General features: G+C 39.6%; 2 protein-coding genes across 3 annotated transcripts in view; one reads left to right on the top strand and one right to left on the bottom strand.

The window, feature by feature from the left end:
- Nucleotides 1–3,239: 3,239 nt before the first annotated feature.
- Nucleotides 3,240–3,880, bottom strand: hoatz (HOATZ cilia and flagella associated protein). The gene has a single exon (XM_034894160.1). It carries the CDS (start codon nucleotides 3,743–3,745, stop codon nucleotides 3,284–3,286), a length of 462 nt encoding a protein of 153 aa, XP_034750051.1. The 5' UTR covers nucleotides 3,746–3,880; the 3' UTR covers nucleotides 3,240–3,283.
- Nucleotides 3,881–5,861: 1,981 nt separating this feature from the next.
- The window catches only part of LOC117957993 (myosin-11-like), a 35,483-nt gene continuing 24,933 nt past the window's right edge, over nucleotides 5,862–16,411 (top strand). Inside the window, exons 1-10 of one of the 2 annotated variants that reach the window (XM_034894159.1) lie at nucleotides 5,862–6,019; nucleotides 7,141–7,471; nucleotides 7,864–8,034; nucleotides 12,394–12,550; nucleotides 13,535–13,562; nucleotides 13,972–14,071; nucleotides 15,000–15,029; nucleotides 15,757–15,849; nucleotides 15,940–16,003; nucleotides 16,151–16,249. In XM_034894159.1, coding sequence (XP_034750050.1) covers nucleotides 5,877–6,019; nucleotides 7,141–7,471; nucleotides 7,864–8,034; nucleotides 12,394–12,550; nucleotides 13,535–13,562; nucleotides 13,972–14,071; nucleotides 15,000–15,029; nucleotides 15,757–15,849; nucleotides 15,940–16,003; nucleotides 16,151–16,249 — 1,216 coding nt within the window. In that variant the 5' untranslated portion in view covers nucleotides 5,862–5,876. Of the gene's footprint in view, nucleotides 6,020–7,140; nucleotides 7,472–7,863; nucleotides 8,035–12,393; nucleotides 12,551–13,534; nucleotides 13,563–13,971; nucleotides 14,072–14,996; nucleotides 15,030–15,756; nucleotides 15,850–15,939; nucleotides 16,004–16,150; nucleotides 16,250–16,411 lie in introns of both variants that reach the window. The other variant, XM_034894158.1, reaches the window with a different exon arrangement.

Here is a 16,411-nt window from a genome sequence, read left to right as displayed (position 1 = left end):
TTTACATTGAGCACATCAGTGTTCAACTGGTTCTTATGAATGTCTTTTCATATGATGGTTTGTGTGTGTCATTTGAAATCAAAATACCATTTTGAGAAGAAATAACGTTGTTTTGAATGTAAAGTTTAATTTTGCAGGAGAAATGAGAGGTTTCGCCCATTGTGTGTGGTTTTTTTTATTTGTGTGTAGTGTTCTGAGAATATGAGGCATTCTTTCAGAAAATGTGTGTAAACAATCGAGAAAAACTGTAAATACCTGTGTGACTACCGGCACTCCCATCAGCCTACAACCAGCCAATGTTTCTGATAAAAAACCTCTTTCATGTGCATTTGTTGGGGACTATTTCTAGCGGCGGATTAATTAACAGGATGGCGTTAATGGGATTGAGTTAACATAAACTACAGTGTGTTCATGGTAACAAAGGAACATGTCACCCAGGGCAACAGTGCGGCAAATGGAATTGTTTTTAACAACAATAGAGCTTTACGGTCTTTAGTTTGAGACTCTTTTGTGGGATTTCTTTACGATAACAACAATATAGAATATAACCAGACTTATCATTTTATTAAAGTGAAAACGTGTGAAAAAGTGGATGATTAGACACTTTCTTAACAAGAACAAATTATTATGTTAATCTAGAGTGACCACAGCTTTTGTTTTCATGCAGATTACAGACTTTGCATTAAAGGTGGCTATAAAACGTTTCTCCAATACAATCTACCTTTTTTCTGCAGTTCACCCATATCCTCTGTATGTTCCAAACTGTCTTATTCCTCTCAGAATATAAATAAATATACTGCTCTTCCCATTAACCCCCCCCCCCCAAAAAAAAAGATTATCACACACTATTCTTCACTGGTGAGGACACGTTATGACAGCCAGCACAGAAATGAATTGTTGTTACTCGAAATGGATTCAAGAGGACGATCGCGCTAAAGCTGCTTGAGGTTGAATTACAGGGATGCTGGAGGCTGGAAAGGTTAAAGAGGGCTTCTATGTGCTCTTTGTGCTTTGACAACTTTAACCAAATTAGTTAAAGTCAACATTCAGCAGGCCTCTTCTTATCCTATTATGGCTGGGTCATCTTCATTGGATATTTGGAATTTGAATATCTAGACAGGCTTCGCTTCACGTTATGTAATGCTGTTTGAAGAAAACGGCCGGGTCCAGCTGACACCAGTAAAAGGTTAAGACATGAATCAGATGATTCAGTTAGGTTTATGTATTCTTGCTTAAAATACTAGGCAGGTTAAATGCTTCATATGGTTTGCAATCACAACATATAACTGTAATTTTACACAGTATGTACAAATATTCTAGCAGTGTAAATCCAGTCTGAATTATAATAAATATATTCAATTTTGAAGTTTTATATTGAAGGGTTGCAGTACACATGAGCTCATTATATGTCTAACGCTTTTTGGCTTGAGGTATTTAAGTGATTCACTAAAACCTTTCACACTGAGACAAAGGGCTGCATGTAATGATTATTTTCATAAGCGGTTATGTCCGTTAATCTTTTCGGTTCATGTTTTGTTTTAAAAGAGTGTCTATCAAAACATCTTCAGGTGTCTAGTTTTTTGTCCGACCAACTGTCCAACGCCTACAGATGTTTAGTGAACAATCATAAAACAAAAGAAAGCATCAAATTCTTTTAACTAAGATGCTGGAGCCAGAAAATGAAATTTAAGACTAGAAATGCACTACATAGATACATTCCATTTCCATTTCCACAGAGGGAACTTACACAGATGCTTTCACGTATGCACCTTAAACCTCCTCTCAGGACCCTACTCAACACGATACAGCCTGAGTTGCCACGGCTACAAAGCCCATAGGAAGCTCTCCCTTCCCTTTGGGCAGTTTGGACCCATGCCCTGCAAGTAATATGGACGGGATGACATCTGCATTCTTGAAGACAGAAGTAAGTTATGGTTAGTAAACACTTGTTTCTTTCAACTGAAGCACCGCTGGTAGGTGTTACATGTAGTTTTAAGGTTTGGGAATTTGAAATGTTATATTATTCAGCCATCAAAGCCACACTGGAGTGTTTAAATGTGTTAACCAGTGTTCCTCATCTGTGTGTAGGTGGAGAGAAATTGCACTTTGTTAATCAGACATGTGACATTACAGTTTTTTTTCCAATTGCTTAAACAATTTTTGCAAACTAGGCTGGTTTTATCAAAATACAATTCACAAAAACACACACCCAAACTACAAAATATGTCACATATCTTGCAAAATGAAACAGTGAGAAGAGATTTTACTCTCTGTATGTCAGTTTAAATAATTGTGCTATGCATGTCATTTTAGTGTGTTAGCAATTGGAAAAAAAACTTTAACCAATCACGCACTCCCATCAGAGCCAAATCAAGTAAGTACACACCAAAGACACTGATTGTAAGCCATGTGTGTGTGTGTGTGTGTGTATGTGTGTGTGTGTGTGTGTGTGTGTGTGTGTGTGTGTGTGTGTGTGTGTGTGTGTGTCCTAAATTAACATCTCCGTCCCCCTTTTGGTGGATTTGTTGTACACTGTTATAAGACCAGGCATCAAGTAGAGCTCATAACATCACAAAAAGACTTACATAATTGTAAATATTTCTATTTTGCAGCACATGCTTTTTTCATTTTCTCTTTCTGTGTTTAATTTTTATGTGCAGAAACACCAAGGCAATTTCCTTGTATGTGAAAACCTGATTCTATAGTTTTTAAAGCAGACTTCTTGACTTTTCACAGCAGGAATAACACAAGTTAAACCCATTTATTGTTGTACGTCTTTAATGATTTTATTTACTGATTAATCAGTTACACCTGTGCTTTTCCTGCTATCAACACCTGACTAGAGATCTCCTCAGCCAATGTAACCAAACACACCTTTGTGGGTGTGCAGAGCTTTCAACAGTGGCCAAAAACATGAAGAATTTGGTAATCCTCTGACTTTTCATCTGGTGCCATAATCAGTTTGAGAATTTTAATTTGTCCAACACTCATCGGCCTGAACTTTATTTTACTGATATGACCTAATTAACAAATGTTTAAAAAAAAACTAAAAAAAATAACTAGATAGACTGTTAACAGTGTCACACTTCCAAAATAACTATTTCCAGTCCATATTAGTTAGAATATGTAGCAAGACTGGGACAGTAGTAGCTAACTTTATTTTGTAAGCCTCAAAAGCAGAACTCATAGAATAACTCTATCTGCTTAAAGTTAAACTGACCATGTTATAAACATATTTTTAATGTGTTTTTAAATATTTTTTTAAAAACTTAATCACGGTCCTTTACTTCAGTTGCTTCTCCAGCTCTTTGTCGTCCATCTCAGAGTCTGGGGGGTTTTGCATCTTCAATATTTTATCTCGGCCGAACTTCAAGTTAGGTTTGAAGTCCAGAGACAGCAGCTCCTTCTGGATCCTCTGCTCCCTCTGCCTCCTCAGCAGAGCCAGGATCTCCCTCCTCTGGTCCGCCATGGCCACATACCGCTGCCTCTCCTCCCGTCTCTGCCGGAGAGCAGGGATACTCGGCGGCTGCGCGACGGGCTGTTTGGACATGATGCTGCCGCTGCGCTGCGTCCGGGACACGGGCAGTCTCTGACTGATGTCCGCGGACACCAGCCGGGATTCCAAGGGCGGCAGGAGAGACATTGAGCTCCACAGCTGCCGTGCGTGGGACACGTCCTCCGGAGAAGAGCCGTCAAACACGGTGAAGCATTTATCAAAGTCCTCCTGCTCCGGGGGCTCGGACATTTTACTCTTAGGCCAGAAAACGATTACCAAGAAGAAAAAGAACAAATAAACAGGGTTAACACCACAGACAGTTAGTTAACACTAGCTAGCTAGTTTAATAGCAAATAATGTGCGCTGTAGTTAAGTATGAAACGTCACCATAGAAACGATACTTCTACGGCAAGCCATGCACCAAAGTTAAACCTTTCGCGCAAACCTGTCAAAATAAAAGTATATTTTGTACCTTTTATTGACAGAGTAAATTGGGATAGTTGGGATTTTCTTAAGTATTTTTGAATGTGGTACTTATGTATAGTATCATAATAATAGATAGCCTAGCGATCACCCTAAGTTTTGAAGATGCAGGTAAAAGTACCGCCACGAAAGCATGTAGGCCTACATGATTATGACGTGACCCTAAATGCATCATTAAGTCCCGTGGGGCCACCATAGACAATACGGTCTATAGAACCACACATTTTACCGGGGAAATGTTGCCACACTGGTTCTTCTTAATCTCCATGGGGACTTGAAAAGTGAAGCAACAGGTAACATAAGCTACGCTGTCTTTAGCTACAAATTGTTGCACCTTTTGGACCAACTCACGGTTAGAATTATTTTGAATAAAACACAGCCACACGTGCGTTTAACTTTAAGCTTTTAACCATAATACTAGCTAACGGTAGGTTTCGCTTATCTTCTGCCAAATTGAACGTTTCTGCTAACTAGCTAGCATCACATGCAGGTATGCATAACGTAGTACAGTTCGGTACAGTTGGGTCTGTTACTTTTGCAATTACAATGATGCTAAGCAGAGTATCGGACCCTAACTTTACTGTTCATTAGGCATTCATTATTAAAATGTATTATTTCTTTATTTACAGGTCTTTTTGTTTGCTAGGTAGTAGACCTACAAGTAACTACAACTGTCAAGTGTATTAAAACAACATGTATTAAATAATAAATGAAATAAAAAAATATAAGGCTAAAAATAATATTAATTCAAGCCTATATTTATTTCTGAAATGCAGTGGAGTAAAGTGAAAATAGAAATACACTCAAGTAAAGTAAAAGTACGTCAAAGTTGGGGTTACTTAGGGCATACCCACTAGTCTCTCCACCTCTACTAATTAGTAACACATGTACCCAACAGGATAACAGTATAGCTAAACTACTCGACGTCACATCTGTGTACAAATCATATCTATGGTAGAAATGCAAAGCTTTTAATTTGAAGACAGAACAATTAAACCTCTCCTCTCGCTGTGATTGGCTGGATGCACGTCGCTCGTGGCTGCTGCCAACTATGGAAACGAAGCGGGTCGCGCGCGCGGCTCCACCCCCAGGTGTCGCGGGCCGGTTTAAATAGTGTGGAAGAAGGAAGGACCGAATCATCATCATCATCAGTTCATTTACCTGACATGATTTTCTCATATCCCTGGAGTTGAGCCTGGATTCTGCTGCTCTGAGGGCTGAAGCACTGCACAGTGAGTATAAGGACTTTCTCTATTATTCATATATTATACGTTTTATAGAATACAGGGGACAGGTAGAGCCTTTGTACTTTCATGCATGGAATCAGTTACACATGCCAATAATATAAACCTATTTAAACGTGCAAAATAACTTTAAATAGTGGTTTATTAATAACTAAAGTCATATTTCTGTAGAGCAATATGTTTTCATATTTGCTGTTGAAGAGTAACACATGGATTGTCAATTATGGATATAATGAACAAAGTTTAAGAAATGTATAATAATGCAAATAATATTTAAACTAAAGTGTTGAAAAATGTTTAAAAAAGAAAGAAAGAAGAAGCTCCAGGATCGTATTCAATTATTTAATCTGGTTTGTTGACGGTGAAAGTAAAGCTTTAATTGTACAAATGTCAGAAGTCATTATTAAAGATGCTGCATATTGATCCCAGCACACGTACCTGCTGTGTGTGTGTGTGTGTGTGTGTGTGTGTGTGAGAGAGAGAGAGAGCCTGCAGCCACACATGGATGCACCTTGTGTCATGTCACCATTTTGGTGTAAACGGTAAGCTTGGCTGGACACATGAGCTGCACCTTATAAGGTAGCATGCCTGCTAAGTCCCTAGCATCCCTCTTTGAGCTACCAAAGCTACCAGGAGCAAAGGGTTAGCCAAACATGGGCATTCCAGCATGGCAGCTGGGTTGTTTGATTACAGGGGTTATCTGTTTGCTGCTTTTCATTTTTTATTGCCGGCTGTTCAATGGGAGGTCAAAGCAGCCCTGTGACCTACATGAAGAGGTAGAGGCGAGGATAAGGGAGTAAGTAGCTCATTGCAAACCTTCAGGGAAATGCACCAAGGCGGTTATCTGCAGTAATCTGTCACTAAAACCAAATGTAAATGATCCGAGTCAAAGTCGGATGCAAAGGCTGCCGTTTGAGATCATAGAAGGAAGAAAGAAAGCATGAGCTAATGTGTTTTATTGACGCTCGTTTGGCTTCTGTGTGATGATTCCTGCAGTGTGACAGTCACCGAAGATCGACTGATGGTTTATCCTCCTCTGTTTGATGTTAGGAAGAAGTTTGCTCACTTTGTTCAATCCAGCTGTGATGACAGATGTTTAGGCTCTGTCAATTAAATCTGCTTAAATCTGTTTTTGTTTTTTAACTTAGATTGTATCTTATTTAGGCATTTACTTAATGTTTCTTTGGCACTTCAGACCCTCAAGACTTTTTACAACACTGTATTGTTAAGTTGATACGTTAAGCCAAGTCAGGTTTATGTATATAGCACATTACATCACACAAACATGGTAAATTAATTGTTTTTATATAGTGCTTTTCTACCTCAAAGGACAGCGCTTGACTATTTGTCTCTCATTCACACAAGTTCACACACAGATGGTGGCAGAGCTGCCAGATAGAAAGCGCTGACCTGTGCCCATCAGAAGCAACTTGGCATAAATATACAAAATAAATAAAACAAACTAAACTATTTCTGAATTTAAAAAAAAAGTATTAAATAAGAACAGTGGAAATTGAGTAGATTTGAGAACTGAAAAAGTATAACAATTGAGTTACAAGAGAGAAGATCAATACCACTCTTGTTTCTGTGCGGTAAATATCAGCAGCCAATTAGCTTAGCTTAGCATAAAGACTGGAAACGGGGGGGGGGGGGGGGGGGGGGGGGGGGGGGGGGGGGGGGCAGCTAGCCTGGCTCTGAGCAATTAGTTCTAAAGATCCCTTATTTACGTGTCCTATTTGTTAAAAAGTTACAATAACCTGTGTGAAAAAACTTTAGTTAGGGGGTTGTGTTGCACTGTTTCTTGGCCATTAGCAGTGAGTCTGTTGCTCCTTTTATTGATGGATGACTCACTGTTTTCATCCAACAAACTATGTGTTGAAGTTGACAGTTTCAGTGTTCTGCCATCTGTTATGTCAGCAGGTCAGAGGTCAACCCGACTCGCATCGACCCACCAGAGGCCGACCCCGTCGCCAGTGACGATCCAGACGTCAGCTCCACCGCCCCTGAACCGCCAGCGATCCACCTCGACTCCGACGCCGCTGCGCCTCAGATCGATTCATCCGCTAGCGGTGCTACTTCCAACATGGCTGACCCGGCCCCCGACGATGCCAAGTTCCTCTTCTTGGATAATGACTTTCGCAACAGCGGGGTGGCGCAAGCCGATTGGTCGGCCAAGAAGATGGTGTGGATACCGTCGGAGAAGGAGGGCTTCGAGGCTGCCAGCATAAAGGAGGAGAAGGGTGATGAGGTAATGCACACCCTGATGATGTCACAACATATTCCCCTTTGTATTTTACCGCTTTCATGCTCCTGATTCTTTTTCTCCAAATGACGAAGGTTTTTTGGGAAAAAGGTCTTTAATGAGCAGTTCACATGCCAAATAACAACATAACACACACATATGACTCCTTTTAAAGTGAACTAATATGGTTTCTTTTAATCATTCTTCTTTTTTTGTGGACAAGACCAGATTTTCTTTTTATAAATAAAATGCCAAATAATGGTCAATAAAATAAAAAAAGGACTCCACAGAAATGCCGGACATCAATACATATTTATAACGTCTGCAAGGGAAGTTATAGAAAACCTATGCAGAGATAATAAAAGCTTCATTATGACGGAGTGGGTTTCTGGGTGCAGGTGCTGGTGGAGCTCTCCAACGGTCAGAAGCTGACGGTGAACAAAGACGACATCCAGAAGATGAACCCGCCAAAGTTCAACAAGGTGGAGGACATGGCCGCTCTCACCTTCCTCAACGAAGCCTCCGTCCTCCAGAACCTGCGAGAGAGATACTTCTCCAGCCTGATCTATGTGAGTGAGGGGCACTCACACACACTCACTCACTCACTCAATCCAATTTTGGTTTTGAAACATCTCTTTATTGCAGGCTGTTCTTGTTCACTGTTTGTACTTATGTACCATAACAAGTAATCATGAGCCAGGGCTGCAGGGCCTTCACCCAAGAGGCCGCTGTTTGTGGCCTGTGTGAAACCAAAAGTCACTGAAACTAATTTTAACAGATAACATTGCATATGTTAGTAATGTAACACTTTTTTGAACTCAAACAACAAAACATTTTTTAAACCTAACCCAAAGTGGTTTTGTTGCCTAAACAGATTCTGCACTGCTGTGGTCCGTTTCAGAAAACAGATTTGGTGAAAACTCTGAGTTTGTTAACCCTGAGATGGAAGAAACTCTGAGTTCTCTGTTTCAGAAAGTGAGGTAACTTTACCTCAGAGTATGTTACTATGGTAACTGAGTCTATGAACCTAACCTGGTCATGAGCAGGTTTTCTTTGCTCAGTCTCCTCCCTCTGACACAGCGCTCTTTCATTTCCTCATTCATTCAGTCAGTCTGTGGCAGGCCCAGTTTATCTCAGTTTGTAATCTGCATGAATAAAAAAACAGGGTTGGTTTATTAACCGTGTTAGGCAGACCATAAAAAGTTTTTTTCCCCAACATGGCATTCCCTTTTGTGGTCATCCCCATTGATGAAGACGCTGTATAACTTCTCAGGGAGTTAGCTAAACATACATCAGGAGAAGACATTGAGGACCCGACTATAGAAGCATTTTCATTTCTAGATAACTATCTATTTGAGCGGTATCGTTTTTCTTCACAGTCTGTGCAGTCATGGTGCCTTCATTTCTAGATGTTTGGCTGTTGTCTTGTATAACCGTTGTGTTATATATGTTACATACTGCTGCACAACAAATTGCCCCTCAGGGACAATAAAGACTCCTTGAACCTTGAACCTTAACCATATCTGTCCTCATAACATCCCAGCAGATTATTTGTGTCACATTACATTTGACGATGCGGAGCATATTAGTAAAGCCACTGTTTGTAGAGCTGTCAGAAGAGTATGAGTGGCTTTGAAGCGTTTTTTTTAAACAGTTTTGTAGCGTTCCCTGGACACAAAGCAGTAAGGGCCATCCTACAGGTTAGCCCCGGGACTGCAGTTGAATGATGTAAACCCTTTTGAAATAAAATTATGAAAGATAATTCTGTTAATGATGGTGTTTGGAGCATCAGAATGGGATTGGTAGGCCTAGAACTTTTTCACCCGCAGGATTGCACCTAAATGAAATAGATTATAGGTTCAATATTATTTCAGGCTATTGTGATTAAATATGAAATTAAAACACTATATTGGAACTTACGCATTTGCTCGAGCAGCAATTTTCTCCTACGCAAATTCTCTCTCTTTTGCAGCGGAAGCCGTTTTGCTTTTTTTAACTAAATACATGTTCAAACTGGCTGAATGTGCACATGAGTATTTCCGCCGACTAGTTTTTTTGTGGTTGTTGCCATGGTGAATCGTAGTATCACGGCTCCATTTATGCTGCCTTTTTATTGTGGTGGTGCACGTGTATAGCTCTTAGTCAACCTACTCTGAGTTGATTGAGCCAACTCAGATCAGCTGTTCGGAAACTGCAAACTCAGTTTCCCTTCTCAGAGTCGATCAACTCAGAGTTCAGGGTTAGACTCAGAGTTTGTTAAACCGCCTTCCTGAAACCGGCCCCAGGTGCTTGCACAGGCGTACTGCGCCCTCTCCTTGCTGGACAATCGTAGAATAACGCACAAAAAAATTGATCATGACATTTTTTTGCATGAATAAGTAGGCCTATATAAGAACATTTGTTCCTATTTTACAGAAGAAAAGAGTTATCAAGGCACAAGCACAGACAACATTAAAACTCCGAAAAGAATTGTTTGTCATTATGAAGAATAAGGTGAATAAAAAGATTTTTTTTAAAAACTTAGTAATAACAATAATGCTGTGGATTGAAAAAAAAACAGACACACGGTAGAAGTTACGTACATTGTTGTTTTCCAGAAAATTGTAAAAAGCTTACATTTGAGCACCTCACAACGTAATGTACTGTATTTCTCAGAATTGCTCCGGTGCCGCCGGAAACTCAGCCTGATGTATGTAGTTTTGTCAGTTTTCTTCTACTTCCTTGGTGTTGGCATTTTAAACTCTGGTGGATTTCTGAGGACTAGTATTAACTGCTCCTCCGGTCTCTGCAGGGTAAAGCCAGACAGCTAGCTAGACTATCTGTCCAATTGGAGTTGTCTGTTGCACGACTGAAACTACTTTTAAATGTACTCATGTTCCCCCCAAACAAGTTCCCTCCTGAGGCTATTTTGCAGAGGCATCGGGGCTCCGTGCGGAGCTTAGCGCCGCCCATGCTGATTGTGAGTGGTTAAAAGAAAGGCCAATTAACCAGAGCATGTTTTGCTCCCATCCCGGAATGCTGATGGTGTTTTAGGACATCTTTGTGTTGTCCCGCCTAAACGCAGAACACCAAAGGCTAAACGTGAAATAATAAAAGTTACAAGAAAATCTAACTGACATTGTCGCTGTGGAAAAAGAAATACCAGCAGCACTTTAAATCTCCATGTAAACCTAAATATCATCATAAACCTCACTGAAGCTGACACTGACTAACTTTCAGGTGGAAAAGTCCTTGTTTAGGGACTGTGTGCAGACACTCTACTAGCTACGTAGACTCAGGATGTCCTGGGAGGATCAACAGCTTATGTTTTTATTTTTTCAGTCCGTCTTACAAAGTCTAATAAGGTATGGGATGTCAAATCAAAACCCGCGCTGATGCATCTCATACAGACTGCCATGGAGATCATCACCGGTCCATATATGAGCAGACAGTATCTGAGCAGCCAAAAAATGTCTTAATCACAAGGTTGGCAGTTCGATCCCCCGGACTTTCCTGTCTTAATATTGAAGTGTCCTTGAGCAAGACACTGAACGAGTGTGTGGGCAAGTTTGCTTGGTAATGTAGAAGGGCACTATTTAAATGCAGCCCATTTGCCATTTAACATCCCACAATGGAAAGTAAACTAATAATGCATCATGGGAACATACATTCATAATAAAATGTGTTGTGTTGTAGGGTTCATACAAAAAATTTCAGTAAATAAGGTAATGTTTTTGTACAATATTTCAGTTTGAGTGGTTGTACAGTATGTCAGTGTGAAAGCCTGTGTAGCATCTGTAAATATGGAGGTAAGTTTTAAATTAATGTAGGTAGAGCTGGGCGATCGGTAGAAAATCAAATCTCACAATACTTGTGACCAAATACTTAAATATTGATACTGCGGCAATCTTGTGGGGTTGACTATTAATGCTTTCACAAAATATTTACAAAAGGAGATTTTTGATAAATGAACAGCAGTACCGTGCATATATTCACTAAGTGGATAAATTCATTTACTGAACAGTCTGGTAAGTTCAGAAAATTGCATCACTTTACTGTAATGCAGCCTTTAAAGTCAGGAAAAGACAACACTTGTGTGCTATTGCGATATTAAGATATTCAAAATTTAAGACAATTCTAGCCTCATACATCAGTATATTGCCCAGCCCAATATGTTGGTTATTTGTATTTATAGTATGTATAGTATAGTATAGTATAGTATAGTATAGTATACTATGATTATGATACAGAGTCACAACAGGCAAAATGATTTGGTCACTACATGACCAAGCAAAAATGTCCAGTCCCCAGTATATTCTGTTTATTTTAATTTAATGTAACGCTGATAAGCAAACTTTTTGGAAGCTGGAACCAACAAATGTTTGACAATTTGTTCCAAATCATATGTCAAAATAAGTTGCCTTTCTATGTTCTGACTTATTGGTGAAGGTTTCAGCTCTACTGCAAATTCCTGGATGAGTTGATTGACACTTGAAACTGGAAAACATGAATGTCTGTATCTCCGACCCAAGGGGACATCTTTATGTATTTAACATCTCTTCAGACTGTATTTGATATGTCTGAAAGAATGTTTTGAAGTCTGGATGCCTCTTTGTCACTTACTAACCACACCCACTAACCTCTTCTTGTTGAACAAACAAATAGCAAACAGCTGAAACACCTTTACTTTTCCCCTGGATGTTTAATTAGAAGATGGACAGTTGAAAAAAAAAGAAGATGCATCTCACGTAATGGTATTGGAGAACACGTCCTAAGGAACCTACAGTTACAGGGACGGGTACATGTGATGCATCTCTTTCACACTCAATGTTCACGGGATTTTTCAAGTTTAGAGGACAGTATGTCAGGAGAAATCAGGGAGTCTTTAACAACAACAAACCACAAGGATCACTGTAAAATTCCCAAGCCTCTCTGCCCCCCCTCCTCAGACATACTCAGGTCTGTTCTGTGTGGTGGTGAACCCCTACAAGATGCTGCCCATCTACTCTGAGAAGATCATCGAGATGTATAAGGGCAAGAAACGCCATGAGGTGCCACCTCACATCTACTCCATCACAGACAACGCCTACAGGAATATGATGCAAGGTGTGTGTGTGTGTGTATGTAAAATGAAAAAGCTATTAAAGTTAAAGTTATATAAGCTATTATTATTAAAACAAAATTGACCTTTGTTGCATCTTAACACACTGAACTGAACAATGAGCACTTTTTTGAAGGCATATTGTGCTTTAAATCTGCATTTTATAGTATAGTTGCAGTACAGTATAAGGGTCACTGGTTCGTTTGTGTTATTGTGTGACTCTGGTGAATCAGAACTAACCTTTAAAACACCAAAGTCACACAATGACACAAACAAACTAATCCGGCCAAGGCAGCAATAGACCAGCAACTCCAGTGTTCTGTGAGCTAAAATAACGTTTAATTATATAGATAGCATAGTTGGATTTAACATCTGCACTTCCCCGTTGTTGTAAAGCGGTGAAAATATTCCAAATTTAGCATATACCTAAACTGATATTAATTATTTCAGGTGTCTAAAAAACCTTTAGCTGCTGCTCCCGTCCCCAGCAGTACAATACCCCATACAACCCCCATTTCAAAAAAATCTGAACCAACCCTTTAAGGTTGTGGTTGACACCAAACACACACACACACACACACAATTACCAAATAAAAGTTACAAAATAAAGGTTGAATAATGGCCTAACCCACACCAGCCTCAGAACATGCCGTCTGGTCTCAGGATGGTCCACCAGTGACCTCAGACCAACTCCTTACTTTCCATTCAGCACCAGAATGGCCATACATGGAGCAGGGAGACGAGATTACAGCGGTTGAGCCCTGCATCCACCTGCTATTTTTAGACGATATGGGTGATGGAGGCTAATCTCCCCCCCAAACGAGATTTTGAGCTGTTTGCTCTCATGTCAGAGGGAATCGGCACCGCCTTCAGAGTTCATGTTTGGTGTGTTCAGCTTGGTTTCAAGTGAGTTCAGCTCAGTCAACATTTCACATTATGTTCCCTTTTAAACATCACTCTCCCCCCCCACCATCTCTCTCTCTCCACAGACCGTGAGGATCAGTCTATTCTCTGCACGTGAGTCAAAACATACTTAACCATTTACATCAAAATGTACCATTCAAGTGAACACACACACATACACACACACACATTTCCATCACTTAACAGGACATTGCATTCCCTGGACACTTAAAATAAGTGTTAACACTGAAAAATGTAATTGTTGACATTTTGGGGACTTGGATTTTGTCTCCATAAGGGAGTTGAGTCTTCACAATGTAATTGGGTGTATTACATAAATGTTACATAAATGTTTACATTTATGTAAGGCTGCAAGTAACAATTTAAATCAGTATTAATTCATTTAATTATTTTTCTTCAATTAATCACGTGGTCTGTAAAATGTCAAACACATGTAACATGCTTGAAAGCTTGAAAATTACTGTTTCATCTCTCTCTCCATCTCCTCGCCTCCATCACCCAGAGGTGAGTCTGGTGCGGGGAAGACAGAAAACACAAAGAAGGTGATTCAGTACCTGGCCGTCGTCGCCTCCTCGCACAAGGGCAAGAAGGACGCCAACCCTGTGAGTAGAAACGTCTTTAGAAACGTTGAGATGTTTAAGATTGAGAAGCTGGATCTACATAGCAGCAATAATAATTAAATAAAACAAATTAGAAAGACACGTGCCAATCTTACATCTGCCCAAGCACAGCAGGTCACATTTATTCCAAATTTGGAATAAAAGGTATCAAAAAATACTCCCAAAAGTACTTATTATTTAGAACTCTGACTGTTTATAATATTCTATATATGATGCTGTTGGATTGTTTTATTGGATGCATATTATTTGATTATTTGATGAAAGTAGCATTTTAATGTTTCAACTGGTTGTGACTTCCACTTGCCAATTTCACTGAATCATACTGTTCATCAATACTGAACAGTAACCACAGCTGTTAAAAAACCTTCAGCATTTAAAGTTTGAAGATTAGTGATATAGAACATGAAATATGATAAAATGGACTAATATATCACACATGTGCTGTACAGTGTATCTGCGCAGTGGACATACTGTTTAAAGAAAACTAATGTGTTACATACATCCTATTTCCTCATTTTATTAAATGTACCCATTAACGTTTTGGCTACTATCATATGAAAAATTGGAGCCTCAGTGTTGTAGATATTACTGTGCATTTGTGTTTAGAGTTTGTCCCAGACTTTTGATTTTTTTCATAACCTATTGGTGAATGTTAGATCAGCAACACATGTGCTGTCAGTGGAGAACTCCTGTACTTACAAGTCTTCATATTTCCCACAAATTGTACACAACACTGATTGTGTCTATAGTTAAGCAAAGAAGAACTATCTGTGGTTTGTTTAGGCAAGATTTATTGATTATGCTTGATCTCTTCAAGCAGCCATTTTTTGGGAAATTCTAAAAATATCAGCTTTTTAAATGCAGATAAGAAAAGTGGTTTGTTACCAGTTCCTGTTTCTTCCTGCAGCAGCAGCCGCAGCAGGGAGGTTCTCTGGCATATGTGAGTATAAAATCTCATACTTTTACACAATATGTAAGTAGTAGAAGTTCTATTCATTTGAATTGGGGTTGTATTGGGATTTTTGAAGTGGGGTTGTATGAGGTATTGTCCATAGTCAGTGTGTTAGCTACAGTAGATGGCGGTTGGCGCGCCTCCAGTTTGAAGAAGCAAGCAGGAGAACCAACACGGAAGCAGCAGCTAAATGCATTTTAGCCACCTAAAAAAATCTGTATCTGTTTAGGTGTATGCTTTAGTAGAATATTTTCACCTCTTTACCTTAATGTCAGACAGCCCTTTACGACGGGGATCTGAAACTGTAATCTACACTCTCTTCTTTGCCACCAGACTCCTTCGACAAAAACAGTAATTTTACCTCTCAGAACAGGAGAGTTGCTTGTCTCCTGCATTGATCGGTTAGTTAGTTTTTTAAATTTTTATTTAGTTGTCTGACTGGGGAATTTAAACTAATCATTTTAAAAAACCAAAGACGCACAATAACACAAACAAACAAACCAATGGAGGCAGCGATAGACCAGCATCTCCTGTGTTCTGCGAGGTAAAAGTTTTTGTCAATGGAGTCTGGGGGTGGAGTAGGAAGTACTCAAATCTCCTATTTACAGCATCTGAAGAAAGTAATACAAAAGCATGGAAATACTTTTTTGCAAGTAAAAATCCTGCACTCAAAATCTACACTCCACCACTATGAGTAACTTGTAATGGGCTGCAGGGGGAGCTAGAGAAGCAACTGCTGCAGGCCAATCCCATCCTAGAGGCATTCGGAAACGCCAAAACCATCAAGAATGACAACTCCTCACGATTTGTAAGTTTTTAATCAGTTTGGGAGTCAACACTTTAGTTCTCCGAGTGGTTTAAGATGTTGGGTAGCAGCTGCTGTCCTCTCTGTCCACAGGGAAAGTTCATCAAGCTCAACTTTGATGTGACCGGTTATATTGTCGGGGCCAATATTGACACTTGTATCCTTTTTTTTTTTAATAGATCAAAGTTGTTTGTTGAATTATGAATATAAATAGCATAGTAAGATAAAAAAGTGCAATTTTTGCTTGAGATATTACTAGAAAACAGGCCTGGTTATCAGCTTAACCCTCTCGTGACCCGATCAGACCTGCTGGAGAAGTCTCGCTGTATCCGTCAGAGCATGACTGAGAGAGCATTTCACATCTTCTACTACATGGTGGCTGGAGCCAAAGACAAGCTGAGGGGTGAGCAGCCACAATACAATACACGCCTCTTACTGTAAGGTGTCAGTGTGACATATCTTCTAGAGTCAGGTAAGAAAAGAATCAGCGAGGACTGACACTTTTTTAAGCCAGCTTGCTGTTTTGTGCTTGCTACCTCAGCACAACACACTATATATATATATA

This window comes from Etheostoma cragini, chromosome 15, assembly GCF_013103735.1.
Source record: "Etheostoma cragini isolate CJK2018 chromosome 15, CSU_Ecrag_1.0, whole genome shotgun sequence".
NCBI classification, from domain to species: Eukaryota; Metazoa; Chordata; class Actinopteri; order Perciformes; family Percidae; genus Etheostoma; species Etheostoma cragini.
Note: the sequence above shows the minus strand (reverse complement) of the source record. Positions and strands in the feature narration are given on the sequence as shown.

Coding starts and splice junctions, on each gene's coding strand:
- hoatz (XM_034894160.1), bottom strand. CDS start 3,745: ATGTCCGAGCCCCCGGAGCAGGAGGACTTTGATAAATGCTTCACCGTG.